Raw genomic sequence first — 15518 nt, 5'->3', positions numbered from 1 at the left:
TCCTTTTCTTAACCCTGCGTTACTCGTGCTAATCGTACATACGCAAGTGCTCGCGCTGGGCCTGCGAGGCTTGTTTATGGATTTATATTTTATGCAGGTCATTAAACACTCCATTAAGCATTTACTAACAACATAATTTAAGACAATATTTAGAGCTCTAGTTTTATTCAATATATGTGTAGAAGTTTTTAAAAAACTTACCAAGTTTTATGTACAATTGGTACATGTTAAAACGGAATGATCTCCACAGATATTTCTTTCACATTTTGTACATATTATCTTAGATTTTCGGTCCTTTGAACTTGGGCAAATATAGCATCTTTCTCTCTCAATTATTTTCTGTTTTTTAGCAGTAGGTAGTTTTTCTTGCAAATGTCGAGGGAGACATGGTACAGTGCACCTCTCCGCTGTGTAGTCTTTCAGCAAATCTGTTGAAAGATCTCTCAAAAACTGACTCCGCTTCCTGTGCTGTAAGGATGGATGTTTTGAGCATTGGAGTAATACTCGAGCATTGATTGCAGCAATATTTAGCAGTGTAAAGAACAGAACCACCAGCCATCTTTTGCTGATTCTTGCAGTTGAATACGCTGCTGACATTTGGTTCATCACGTCAACAGCTCCTTTAGTCAAATTATAAAATGTTATTATTTCAGGGTTTTTTTTTTTTGCCTCACCTGTTGTTTGGTCAATAGCGTCATCATTATGCATTGGAGATAAGAGGTTAACAATTTTTTTTTTTTTTTTTTTTTTTTTAGCAACATAGGACACTAAAGTCATGTCTTAATGAAATGCAAACAAGGATGAATGCATTAAAGAAAGTTCTTGCGTCAACAAGAGCGAAAATTTTTATTCCATACCTAGCTGCCTTTTTTGGCATGTACTGTCAAAATGAACAGCATCCTCTAAACGCTTCGAGTTTTTCGTCAGTTGTAACATATGATCCAGCTGTGTAAAACTCCTGACAATTATGCACAAATGAGCCAAATACATATCTTATTGGGGCACGTTTGTCCATTTCTTTTCTCATTTGCCTGTTTCTAACATTGCCAAATCTTGTGCATCTCATAAGAAACAAAAAATGATTATGAGACATGATCCTATGAAATATTTCTATTCCCATTTCATCAGTGTGCCATAAATCTCTCACATACACATGGGATGATTTATGTATACCACATAAATATAGTAATAAAATAAAAGCTTTGTAAATATAGTAATCCAATAAAAGCTAGTAAATATTCGGATAAAAAAAGGCAGCACTAAATAATTTCCTGAAATAACGAAGCTCACAAAATACAACAACGTGAATCGTGAATTTGAAAGAAGAGTTTTCTCTAATGCTTTTTTACCTCGATGCAGATTAGAGGGAAAAAACTTTTATTGTGATGTCAATAATTTGGTATTTCCGTTATGACTCATATTATTGTGATTGATTTCAGAGAGTTTTGTTTTTTTAGCAACGCGTTCTCTCTGAAAGTTGTCACTGATAGTGTCAATATATATATTTGTACAGGTGACAGATCGTATTCAAGATATTTTCATCCAGTAATAAACTCCAAGACTCAAGAGGAGAAGTTATGTTTTTTGCCACTCCAACATTTCCAGCAACTTTGAAATAATATTTTGCAATAAAGTTTGAACATTTTGACGAAATTTTGTTTTCCTCCAAACTGTCTTTCCATCTTTTCGAATAAAACAATCAACTGAATTAGAATCAATAGCGTCCTCTTCATCAGACTCAATTTCTTCTTCAGATGACGTATTATGCTCACTAAACCTTTCATCACAATCAGGCAATAAATCATCACCTTCGATAGATTCGTCATCAGTCGATACTTCATCTAGCAAATTATGTAATCATTCCATTTCTTCATCATATGTTAATCTGCGAGCCATGTTGTGCTACAAACTCAGTGCACTTCAAACTCGAAATTAGAAACACGTTTACTCGCGCCGGGCCTAAGCGACCCGAAAAATGGCCTTTTGTCTGAACAGAATGAAACAAAATTCCAGAAATGCCTCCTTTGTGTCAAAGGTCACCTTACACTTAGCTGGACCGGGTGTGGTCCATTTCAGTATTAAGGGGTAGGGTTTAAATAGCTTTAACAAACTGATCGGGCCTCGGAAGCCCGGCGCGACTAACGCCGGGTTAATGCTATACTTTACATCGACATGTTCCTTTTTTTTTTATATAGACGTATTCATTTCTTAGCAATAGGTATCTCAGTGAAAGGAGAGCAAAATCTGTCGCTCACCCGCATGCACACTAAAAATCTTAAATAAATTGATTAAAATCATCTGATGTCAAATATTACACCCAGCCTAAAGTAAATTTGCATTTCACAATTGGTCAAGGAAAAATATTTTGCTTTTTATTCTTTCTTAGTGTTACACACCTTTCAACTGTTCCTTAAGGATGTGCTTTTTTTCCTGCCTCCCCAATTACCAATCTGGGCCAAAGAGTTCTAGTTATGCTGCTGGCAATAACACAGAACAGAACATACACAGAACAGAACAGATTATTTAAACAGATTATTTATTTATTTAAACAGAACACATTATTAAAAAATATGTAACTTAACACCTTATTTAAGTATTTATTTAACAGCAAATTTTATATTAATGTTTAGTGTGTGACTCCAAATTACATGTGGGTGAATGTTATGTAACATTTCTTTCAAAACCTTATAAATTTAGCACCTATTATAAAAAGAATTTCTGAAATAAATTGTAGTAACTTTTTTTTTTTTTTTTTTTTTTTTTTTTTTTTTTTTTTTTTTTTAATTTGGGGAATTTGAGGAAAAATATAGGGCAAAGAAACTAATGGAGCTACAGAAAATGCTGTATGTATTTGTATCCCTGTTGCAATACTGGTTGCTTTCTAATATGATTCTGAAAGCTTGGTCATTATTTTGAATTCAATTATTAGAATATTTAATTGATTTAGTTTTGAGTATTGAATATTTAATTGCATTTTAGGTGCCTTTGATTGACATAGAGTGCATTATACAACCGTGTTTTGTTAGATTAACACAGTCTATTGTTCATACTATTTCATACACTGTACATTCATTTTATCAGGTGAGTTCACTTTCTCAGTATTAAATTAATTCTATAATTTTGTAAATAATAAAAATAGATGCACTTATTTATCCTTAATTCTGTTTTTTAGTTAACAAAAACTGTATTTGTTATAGCATTTTTTTCATCATCCTTTTATATGTCTTCTTTTATTTAATTTTTTTGGATTAAAGCTGGTGTAATATTATGCAATTTAAACTCATGCAATTAGTATTTAAGAAATTGTTCTTGTCAAAATTATAGTGTGTATTTTAGTTTGTAAAACAATAACAATAGAAACAGCTGCTATTGTATCGCAAAATATGTACCTTTATTAAAAATTTAAATTTTTATTGTAATAGTCATTTGATTAATTGTGTCAGATATTGCTGATTGTCCTGTTTATAATTTTACAATAATAAAATGATTGTGTTCTGTGTCTGCACTTAATGCTTTACAAAGCTTATCATGGTTGTATGAAAGTATGTGCTGTATACAGCTGATATGCATATGGTACAATTAAATTGAAATATGACACATAGCAAAACATTGTAAACCTAAAATAAGGTCACAGGGAAGCATTGCATACATTTTATTGTACATTTACAATATATTTTCTTTTTGTCTTGCACATATGAAACAGGACCACCAGCGGCCGAGTGGTAAAATCAGTGAACACTGGTTTTTCCCGTCCTGGGTTTGAGTCCAGGTGAACAGGCTAGCTGCATGGGTGTTTTCATGGTTTTCCCCATGTGTAGTGTGTATACAAGATAGTTTTCTTAGAAATTCCTCCACGAAAGCATCCCTCTCCTTTTGCAGATAGCCCTAGTGATATCTTTGAAGCCAACTGTATATATGAAAGCAAGGTGTTCTGACTTTTCAACTTAATTCTCAGGAGATAATCGAGGACTGAAAATAATAGTTTCAAAAGATGACTCAAAAATAAAAATCAAGGTTTTCATTAAAGCAGAGCATAAGCTAAGGTTTTATTCGGGCAAGGCCTTTCCACTGCTTATCTGAGGAAAAAGGACTAAAAGAAAATTAATGCACTGTAAAGTTTTAAAAATATATATCAATTAATCTTTCAGAGTGTTAAATACAGTAATGTGTCTTCTGATCCATTATAGAAAGAATTATTTTATTACAGTCATTCATGCAAAATTTTATAACAAGTATGATTTTTCATCATCAGAGTCAAGTCCTAAATGCAGCTTCCTTAGGTCTGCTCCCACTTTCCTTGTCTTCATAATGGATAAACAGGATTATGAGAGTTTTCCTCTGATCTCCCAAAACCTGCTCAAAGGTAATTTTGCTACATTACAAGAATTTTAAGGGGGGTTTGAAGTCCTGCAAATTCTTCAGACCTTGATCTAATGGGTCTGTTCGATAAACGTTGTCTGCAGTAGAGCCACAAGTATCATGTTTAATGAGAATAATTTTGTTACTAAGCAATGATTCAGAATGAATATTCATTTTTGAAAAGGAAAGTGGATTCATGAAATGAATATTTTTGACAATGCTATGGATGCCATTCTAGGGTACGGTACATTTCCAGCATATTTTTTTTTTTTTAATATTAGCTATACTTCCTGTATGTTCTTCCACTGCAGAAGAAAAAATTTATACTTATTAAATTTATTTTGTTTATTAAATTAGATATCAAATTACAACTGAATATCAATTAAATGTGTTTGTTTTAGCATCTATAAATCAAAACATATATGTAAAATGGTAAAAATTGCATAAATATGCTACTGTACCTAGAAAACTTCGATTTGTTTTGCAACCTACTCCAAAGAAAACTATTTAGTTAAATAAGCAGAGTATCCCATCAAAACCTCATAAATTCTGCAGGGCGAGATTTCGTGTTTGGAATGCATAAAAAATAACCTAAAAGCTATACTTCTATGGTCCATAGTTCGTGAGAAAAATGATAAAGAGAAAGTATGACATAACATGAAGTGTATAAAAAATAAGCTTCAGTGGAAACCTGAATGTTGGAACATGCATATGACCTTAATGCTTACACAAGGATAGGAAAATGACTGCCATGTGTATCAAAGAATTCTTGTGTACATTAAGGAATGGCTGACAGAACACGATCTGGCAGCTTGGTGAATAGAAAAGTGAGTGTAACATGAATACAAGCCATTTAGTCTCTATAGTAAATAGAACTCATAACGCCAACTCCTTCAAATGTTCTTGCAGATAGAAAATCAATGCTGTAAGATCTGGCAATCTTGGTGCCCGCTTAACTGCATCCCCATGCTCAATCCATCAACTTGGGTACCCTGTAACCAACCAGAGTTGAAATGTGCTATTATTCAACCATCTTGGAACCATGGACCACATGGTATCGATATGCGTATGTCATCAAGGAAATAATTAATACATCATGGAAAAATAGCTCTTGTGACTGTTGACGATGCTGCTGCCCTATGTGAAATATGCTTATTCGATCCACAAGATATGTGCAATGAACGTATTGATAACTGCATGTTGTTACAGTCATCCATTACCACATACATCATTGAAAATAATCTAGATGTGGAACCTGTACTGTTCTGTTGTGAAATGGATACAGATTCACTATCTATATCTTCTGCATAGTATTTTTACTTGCATTAAACTGTCTGCCTTGTGCATGAGTCTTGCTGCCTGCATCTACTTCCACCTGTTGTAGTATCACAAATGCATATGATAATATAATTAAATATCTATATATTCACACCTGACAATTAAGCCAACTAGGAGAATCTTATGCATTACTTATTATGCTTTGTATTAGGTAGGAGGTATGGGGTCAAGTGAAAAAATGCCACAATCTGTGACTTTGAACACTGTCCCTAAAGTTTTGCTAACCTTAACAGGATTCTCAGGAGACTCTTTTCTCAATAAACCATACAGGGTTAGGAGCATTCAAACTCAGAATAGCTGGGCTGTCATGCTACCTACCCAGATAAATCACAATTAGGAACTTGGTTTGTGTAAAGTATATCCCTAGAGCTGTGATTTTTAGAATGCGGATCTCAGCCAATACAGGAAATAAGCTGATGGGTTAATAGTGTAAGATTACCATGTGTTTTGCATCCAATTTTGTAAATATTGTTTTGTTTTGGGAAAAATTCCAGTATTTTTCACTTTGTCACCCAACTTGCAGGTGGCGTGGACATCAATGTAATGTCATGAAGATTAGCACTGCTCATACTCCCTAGTTCTTAAAGTATTACATTGTTCAAACATTAAATATATATCTTAATTCTCATTAATTCAGTACATTATTACCATGCAAACAATTGCTGTTATCTGATAGCTTCCATATGCCACCTTTTTATATAAATGGCTGTTCATTTGCATAGCAGATATACACCTACCATAGATTGGTTATTATGTAAGTTTTGTGCTATAGTAAGAGTGATTATAGGTGAAATGGGTAGTTGTTTTATTCTTATATATTGTGGAGTTTTTTATGTGTCCAATAAAGCTTATCATCCTTTCACCTGATGTGACATCGTTTTTCCTTTTTTTTTTTCATTTATCTCAAAAACTGTGTGTCTTATAGTAACATGATCATATTTTATGCATTCTAAGCTAAAAATTTCTTACTGTAGAGTTTTATGTGGTCTTTTCAGATTACACTAATATAAATATTTAATGAAATAAATGATCATTTTGGAAACAATAAACATTTAATGTTATTTAGTTTATAATCAAAGAGTTTCAACTTTTTCTAGCCTTTGATTTCTTTCACTACTACACTCTTTCATGCTACCCATGGCAGTACTAGCTAACCATGGCATTACTTGCTTAAATATCATGTGTTGTTTTCTCATTTATAGGCCACCATTTTTCTCAAGCAGAAAAAAAGCTTCAGTTAAAACATTAATAAACTCAATAAAAAGTTACATGTCATTTTCTACTCTGTTTAATGATGTTTTTCTAAATTAGAAAAATGTGAAAGAAAGTTAAATTAACAAAAAATTGAACAAAGAAGTTAAAAATTACAATTTCTTATTATGCATCATGACTGCAGGGTATCATGGTTTATCATGATAATCACTGTCTAAGGACAATATTAGCAACCCCCTGTTTAATAATTTTTATTTTTTACCAATTTCGTAACTTAGAAAGCTTAGACTCGTCGGGACTTCGGCGATTCCGGATTATCGATTTTTCCGGATTATAGATCATCAATTTAAATCTGGTGAGATATCATGCAGAAATTACAAAATTAAAAATATGAAACCGTAATTTATGAAATAAAGAACAATTATGATCTAAAGGGTATCAAAATTTACAAAAAGAAAAAGCTTAATATTTATTTGTTTACTTTATCAAACATTTCTTTCATTGCAAGTTGCTTCGTTTCATGTGATAATACTTTCTCTTTAATTCTATTAAACAGACATAATTTCTTGTTTAGTTACAAAGTTCTGCTGTTCAAGTCCTATAATTGCTCTGTTGAGAATACCGACTAATTTGTGAATCGAAATGTTTTCGTTTTCAATAACCTCTTCGTCACTTTCTTCACTATCGGAAGCGAATTATAATGACAAGGAACTTGATTTAAATCATCTCAAAGACGGAGTACATCGACATGAAATGCTACACTTAGTAAGGAATTATAAGCCAAATAAAATAAAAACATCTGCCCTGAAGATAAGGATACTGCTGACAGATCAACTTCCAAGTCATTGCCCGCCGCGACGTTCCGCCTCCCCCCTCGCAGAGCAGCATGAAATCGATAAACAGATTTCGGAATGGTTAGAGAAACAAAAAATATGCCTTTATCCATTTTTTGCAGAAATTTCACTTTTTGTTTGATGGACATCGAAACATACTTTTACTTTGTAGATCCTTGGTTAGCTCCAGCATCGGAAATTCTATTTGATATAATCAAAAGTTCAAGCTTACTTTTATAAAATTGCTCTAACAGTCTGAAAAAAATAATAAGCCGGATCCAATTCGAAGATTAAGGAACAATGCAATCTGCAACATTAACTGAATTAGATAATTTTAGCTTAGCTTATACCTTCGTTACACATTAAACGCGCATGCGCACAAACATATTCGCAGCCGTAAAGGTCTTACGCGCACTCTTAAATGCCTGTGCGCATGCGTGAATGCGACGCATGCACAGAAAGTTCGTAGCTTTGAGGTCCGAATTAACGACTTTTGACTGCATAAACTTCTTTAATTTATATGTTTCTTTATAGGGATACTAAAATTTGTTTTTCACTTTTTACTGCTGTTTAGAATGTGGCACTGTACTGCCACCTGTATGGTGCTGAAGGCTGTTGCCAACGGCAAGCACAATCTTTCTCTCCTTGCCACTATGAATTTCGTGGGCTTGTTCTGATGTTACTGTCAGACAAGGGAGATAAGTCACAAAATGAGTAATCTGTGCACTGTGTTTTCTCAAAAAATATTTAAACAAACTTTCAATTGATCTCAATAATTCTAGACACAGACAACCTACTAATAGTATTGAATATTTCTTGTTGTTCGTGTCATGATCATATGTACATACAGGGGTTGGACGTAAGTATGGAAACACTGAAATAAAAACATATTGCTGTGACTAATACATTGTAGGAAAACCATCGATGTTCAAAACAGCTTGCAGTCATCTCGGAATGGATAAGTAGAGATCTTGTAGGCTTTATAAGGAAATCATGTTCCATTCTTCGTGTAAAACATTGGCAAGTTCAGTTAGCAATGATATTTGTAGACAGTGCTCTCACCGATTTCTCTCCAAAAGAGTCTACGAATACTCAATAATATTGATATCTATTGACTGTGGTGGCCATGGTAGATGTGAAACTTCACCAACATGGTCAGAAAACCAGTCGTGGACAATGTGAGCTGAATAAAGAGGAGCTGTGTCGTCTTGGAATATGGTGTCATCATTGGGGGACAAAATTTGTTCCATTTGATGGATTTAATCAGCCAAAATGATCACATAATCCTTGGCAGTAATGTGATCTTTCACAGTAATGTTGGATTTCCATGGAATACCACAAGGCCATATTTCACTCTTGGCAGCAAAGAGTGTAGCATATGCTTAGAATGGCAAGGAAATCAATATGAACATCGCACTACACACGATATGTCTTAGGGCTTCACTTGTTGTTTAGGTCAGATAGAAAAAATGTAAACCCCTCTCTACAACCACTTTAGAGCCCATAACATAGTCATGGCTAACTTCAATCAATGTATTATCTATGGAAACAGTGTGATTCCGTAGACAAGAGGTGTTTGAAGGTGACATACAGGGATCTCAGTTGGGAGAAAAATCGCTTTTGCTGCATATTTTCTTTTTTTTTTTATCGTTATACGTTAAATTTTCCTATTCCTAGGTTTTGTAATAAAAATCCTCCAGAAAAAATCTTTTTTGCTGGTGGTTGGTTCAGAGGTCCATATATTTTATGTCTGAATTTCATGTTGTAATTTCTTTGTTCTGTGTTAATACTGGGTTTTGTTCATTGCAAAACCCTTCATTTTCAGTGAAATGTGAGTTTAATTCTCAGTTCCTATTCTTAAGTGATATAACTTTTAACCCTAATGCACTGATAAAAAATCAGAAAGTGGCCTTTATTCCCACCATTTTTGTTTATTCTTTATATTAGCCTAACCTCATTTAACTTCTTTATTTTAACTCAAAATTTTAGTGGATTTACAGTACAACTCCAGTTATCTGAACTCCGACTATCCAAATAGCTTTCAGATTAAGACAGAAATGTACTTCAATTTGCAAAAGAATGATTCTGTTTACACATGCTATTGTCCTTCCCTCCGCGAAGCTAGTGTAAGCCTAGTGCAGACATTATTGGGATGATGAGTCACCGTCTCATGATGAGTCATATTGCAGTTCTGTTATTGGCTGCAGTACTGTCGTCCACTGACAGGTGGCTGCCCAGCCCACCTGTTTACTGTTCATTTTGATTACTAGTATGTTGTTGACCTACTACAGTACCGTGAAGGTACTCTTTTGTGTTGGCGAATTGTTATGTTTGTGACTTCATTTCGTCATTCACCATGGCTTCTAAAAGAAAATGTGTTGTGTTATCGTTAGCGGATAAACTGAAAATTATAGAGCAGTCAGATAAAGGAGTTACGGGTAAACAGTTGGCAGAAATGTTCGGCATTTGACAATCAATGATTTCAGACATTAAAAGGAGCAAACCTACACTTTTAAACTTTGTTTCACTGCTTGAAAACAAAGGTGGAAGTTCTTCAATATAATTAATGAAGGCAGCAACCAAAAAAAAAAAAAAAATAGAAGATGTTGTTTTTCAAGTGGTTTTTGCAATGTTCTACAGGAAACCCAATTTCGATCCGATTCTTTATGTAAAATCTAAGATCTTAGCTCAGAAGCTTGGTTCTTCATCCTTTAAAGCAAATAATGGCTGGCTAAGAAATTTTAAGTGCATGCACGGTGTCTATGAAGTAGATTTAAGTGGTGAGAAGTTATCAGCACTCAAGCTGCAGAAGATTATTTTGAAAATTGTAGCAGACTCCTACAATCCTGAATTTTTGTATAACGCTGATGAAACCGGTCTTTTTTTTTTTTTAAAGCTCTGCCTAAAACCACTTCTAAAAGAAACAAGCATCTAAAAGAAAGTGTAGTGCTCCAGAACATAAAGATAGTAAAGACCGTGTTACAGTGCTTACCTGTGCGAACTCTACAGGAAGCCATAAAATACGCTTTATGTTGATAGGGAAGTTAAAAAGCCCAAGAGCAATTAAAAGTGTGAAAAAGCTTCCCCTCTTTTATAAAAACCAACCTAAGGCTTGGAGGACTGCAGCATTGTATACTGAGTGGTATGACGATATTTTCATCCCTGAAATGAAAAAGCACCAAAAATCTCTAGGAAAAAGAAGGCCGTAAAGTGCTTCTGATTGTTGATAATGCACCAACTCACCCCACCAGAGAATTGTTGGAAAGAGGGAATGGCCAGGTTACAGTAATCGTTTTACCTCCAAATGTTACATTACATGCTTGTTGGAACCAATGGACCAGTCTGTTATTGAAACCATGAAACATCATTACAGAAGGAAACCTTTAGTAGAGAGCTAAGACGAGAAAGGTGTGTTGGCTAACCACAAAAATTGCATTTTAAAGATTGCACTTACATGGTGGCGAAAGCTTGGAGCTTGGCTAAGACAGTCACATTAAGATGTGCATGGAAAATTTAAAAGGCATATCAATTGAAGAAGAGAAGGAAAAAGAGAAAAAGGAAAAAGAAGCTCAAGGAAAGGGAAGAGACAGGAGAAGATGAGGATGGTGTGTTACTTGAGGAATTAAGAAACATTCTTTTGAAAATTTCTGGATGTTCAAAAGTTTTGTACTGAAGATACAACAGAGTGGATTGTGTGTGGTTCATCAAACCCTGGGTTTCAAATTCTAAATGATGATGAACTTATTGAAAGTGTAAGAGAAAAAAGTGTCCAGGAAGATGACCTTAATGTTGAAGTTGAAGCAGACACAGAACCATCAGCTAGTGAAGCTTTTGCCGGGCTTGAAACTGCATTGAAGTGAATGGAGCGTCAGCCCAATTGTGACCACATGCATCTTCTCATTTTCAAGCTGATGTGGAACTTGGCTGCCCCAAAACGGATAAAAACAGTCAAACAGCTTATTTTGAACAAGATGTTCAGCAAGCAATGACTTTAGCACTTGTAAGTACTGTACAGTACACTATGTAACATGTATGTAAAAGTGTTGCTTTTTCATTTTAATTAATTAAAACCACTTTTTCTTTAAAAGTAGGTTTTTCTCCCATTTTAAACATACAGTACATACAATAATGAATTAAAGCGTGCATAGACCCTTTCTTAAAAAAAAAAAATCCAATTCCGAATGGGATCTGTTTTAAAATGATTCGGATAATTCTATTGTATTGTGTATTCATATGTGGAAAAAGAATGTATTTACTCTGGTGCACAGAATTAATTTAGTTGAGTGTATTAGGAGGTCTCCTTAAAATGTGAGTTTAATTTCTTCATTTTCATTATGATATAGATTCCTCTTGTTGTAAAGTAGACCTTTGTTATACTGAGATAGCAGGGTGCAACTTCTTAAACTATATTATTTCATTATGTTTTCTGCATTTATTAATTTTTTATGTATGTGCTAAATTGATTTTCAAACGATATATTGTTTTATTCATTAATTTCTAGGAATTTCTTTCTTCACCTTTTTTTTGTTCTGAATATATTCTGCCAAATTATTATCTGATTTGTAACAGACTGCATGAAAGCATACGTTTTGGACAGGTATATTAAGTTAGATTCTTTTATAATTATGTGCTTGTGTTTTTAATTTATATGATGAATTACATCTGCTAAATTGTAGTCTGTAAAATGTGCATGTTAATTTTTCTAATATTCCTGAAATTTACTTTTTTTAGACAAACACTGAAGAGTATGTTATTTTATCTCCATTAAAAGTGCATGCATATAGCTGGTGGTGTCATAAAAGTAAGCAGGTATGCATTTTGAGTTTCATACATATGCATAAAATTATGAAACTTCAATTTTGGATTATGTGTCATCAATATTAGGAGTATCTCATATTGATGGTAAATACTTAAATAGGGGTGTACCTTTTTATCAATATGACAAGAATCCCATATTGATGATAAATACTTAAATAAAGGTATACCTTTTTATTCTGGGAAAACAAAATTCCATATAAAATTGATTAAAACATAAGTTGGAAACCAGATAAATCAGTTAGTTATCATTGGGCAAGTGTGCATATGCAACGAGTTACAAGCATATAAACATGATTTGAAAATGGAGCATCATAACTCTGTACTAATCACCAATCGGCAGAAAGCTGAAAATTTCTCACTGTCATTTGGTACCCTCATTTCATTTAAAGGAGCATTTTTTATACTGAATGGAATTTCTATCAGTTTTTGTGTTAAGTGTAATTTCTATCTCATCTCACTATGTATGCCTATAATATAATTAAAAAAGCAATAACACCATACTTTGCTTTATTGCAGTAAAGTAGTAAATATTTTGTTTTAAGAATCAAGAGAAAAAATTGGGGGTAAGAGGAAATTAGTGCAGTTCTGTAGAAGGTAATGCCTAATTATTATTATTTTTTTCTTTCTGTATTAGATTAGTAGGTAATATGCATTTTGATCGTATATCTTTGTAGTAAAGGTTAGCAATTGATCAGATTAACTGTTGAGGTTTGTTTTGATTTATTTAATTGTGGTAAAACACACAAGGGTTATTTGCCAAAGGCAAGGGATGCCTTTGTGGTTGACTTTCTAAGGGTAACTGGTTCATATCCATGTGACTGCAAAGGATATGCTTGTAATAATTAAAGATGTATTACTAAGACAGAATAGATATGTTACTGGTCTGCAAATGTTCTATTACTTTCCTCGATGAAGATTCAACTCCATGGCCAGATACTTCTATTAATCTATTTGATTTTGGATCATATGATGTAATTAAAATACATATAATGCCATTCAGACTTAAAAATTATCTAAATTCAGTGCTACGGGATGCGGTACTATCATCTGTTACTGAAATCTTTGGTATGCCAACTTGAGCAAATGAATTATGATGTGGTATTATAGTTGAAAAGCAAAAGTGGAAAAGGACTAGGTGTTACTTTTGTCCTTGTTATTTTTGCATCAATCTGCATGAACGTCGTAGGACCATCATTTGGGCTTGTATGGTTAATATGAATGTGTTCCCAGTGCTGTTTCTCAACAGGTGAAGAGACTTCTGTAGGTGATAGAACTGGAGCAGTTTTCTTACAGATGACTGATTTGTGAACTGCTGATTCTAGAATGCAATATTTCAAGCCGTCAGATATAGGAATGAGCTAGAGCCTTAATGATAGGTATCCCTTGATGAGCTCTATGAAGTTCATCCATAACAGTGTCAGAACTTTAGTGATCTTTGAAAAGAAAATTATGTTTTCCTGGAGTAGAACTTTCATTTCTCTTGAAATGGAAAGCTTACAAACTTAATACTACCTTCTTTGGTGTACCATCAAAGATACAAGGTAAAGGAGATTCACTGGTGAGCATTTTCCCATCTCGATTTCAACTATTTTTATAAGACTGTCATTTAGCTTCTTGATAAGCAGCTCTCATTCAGCTGGTAATGAAAGTATCTTGACAACAAATGAATCTCCTGTATCATGCTTGACAATATGCTTATCATTGAATGCTCAGAGGAGCTTGCTTTCTCCATGGTAAATGCAATTAAGTAACTCTTCAGATTTACCAGTACAGTCTTTGCAGGTGAAAAGGGCAGGTATCAGGAAAGGCTTTTCATCCTGACTCTTTAGTGTCTTCTCAGTATTATACACTGCAACCTAATTATAAACTTTTTGTTAGATTGGCATATCAGTTGAAATGTTGGCTCATTGTTATGAAAACACATTTGGGATGGTTAATAATAGGAAAACCAATAGAGAGGTATGTTAATCATTGCATCACATTTCTGTTAGTTCGAAGTGATAATATCACTAATTTGTATGATCTGAAGCCATAAGTATTATTGATCCCTATGAGTGGAAAAACAAAGAAGAGTTGAGCAACTTTGTGTTACATCGTTTTAGAGAGACTGTTCATGTTAATGATGATGGAATGTATTAAATTAATCTTCCTTGCTAGAAAGGTAAGTGGACCTACTAAGTAATAGAAAAGGGCAGAACGACATTTAAATTTCATTACTTCCAAATTGAGATAAGATGATAAATTTGATGAGATAAAAACCTCCCTTGACTCATATCTTTCACTAGTAAAGCTGTTGAAAATCTGTTCTTTCTTTTACAAGGACAACTGCATCACCTCAGTTAAAACCAAGGAATAATTAAAACAGTTTTAAGAGATTTCAAGTAAAGATTATAGCAGAATCCAACTTTGACCTGAGAGAATAGGAGCATACCGATATGCAAGAATCAAAATTATTCTGTAACGGTTCAAGTGTTGATTCAGAGATGTCTTCTGCATTAGGCTTAGCATGGAATAGGTCGAAAGGTATGCATAGATGCTGCATACCCACCATAGATAAAAACTGAGATAATGTTACAAAACGGAACATAGGATCTCTCACACGAAAGATTTTTGATCCAATTGGATTTTCTTGTCCAGTCTCATTGTTACTGAAACTTAAGCTTCAGGCAAGCTGAAAATCTAAACTGAGCTGGAATTCAGAGGTACTTGATGATATTAAAAAAAAAAAATTCCAAAATAGGCAGGGGATCTACATCTGCTACACTGTGGAAATTCCCAGAGATGATTTTCTTCCCGAGCACTGTGAAGTGAGTCTACACACCTTATTGGATGCCTGCGGGACTTCTTATCCTGCTGTTGTTTACTTGAGATGTTAGTCTGATCTTAGTTCAGATTAACCAGTTACTGATGTCAAAATAGAGAGTGGCGCCTTTGCGTGAAATACCTATACTCAGGTCA

General features: G+C 33.7%; 1 protein-coding gene across 3 annotated transcripts in view; it reads left to right on the top strand.

Annotated features, from left to right (window-relative positions):
* Window positions 1-15518, top strand: part of Vps13B (vacuolar protein sorting 13B) — a 352214-nt gene that overhangs the window by 200795 nt on the left and 135901 nt on the right. For all 3 annotated transcript variants that reach the window (XR_015038688.1, XM_085808080.1, XM_085808081.1), the window contains exons 32-34: window positions 2980-3081; window positions 12244-12339; window positions 12474-12551. Coding sequence is in view for 2 of the 3 variants with exons in the window: in XM_085808080.1 (XP_085664206.1) it covers window positions 2980-3081; window positions 12244-12339; window positions 12474-12551 (276 nt within the window). In the remaining variant the exon portion in view is untranslated. The remainder of the gene's footprint in view (window positions 1-2979; window positions 3082-12243; window positions 12340-12473; window positions 12552-15518) is intronic.

This window comes from Stegodyphus dumicola, chromosome X1, assembly GCF_044657685.1.
Source record: "Stegodyphus dumicola isolate Sdum_Otavi_A_Nest chromosome X1, ASM4465768v1".
NCBI lineage: Eukaryota > Metazoa > Arthropoda > Arachnida > Araneae > Eresidae > Stegodyphus > Stegodyphus dumicola.
The sequence above is the reverse complement of the archived record's forward strand: the minus strand, read 5'-3'. Positions and strand labels throughout refer to the sequence as shown.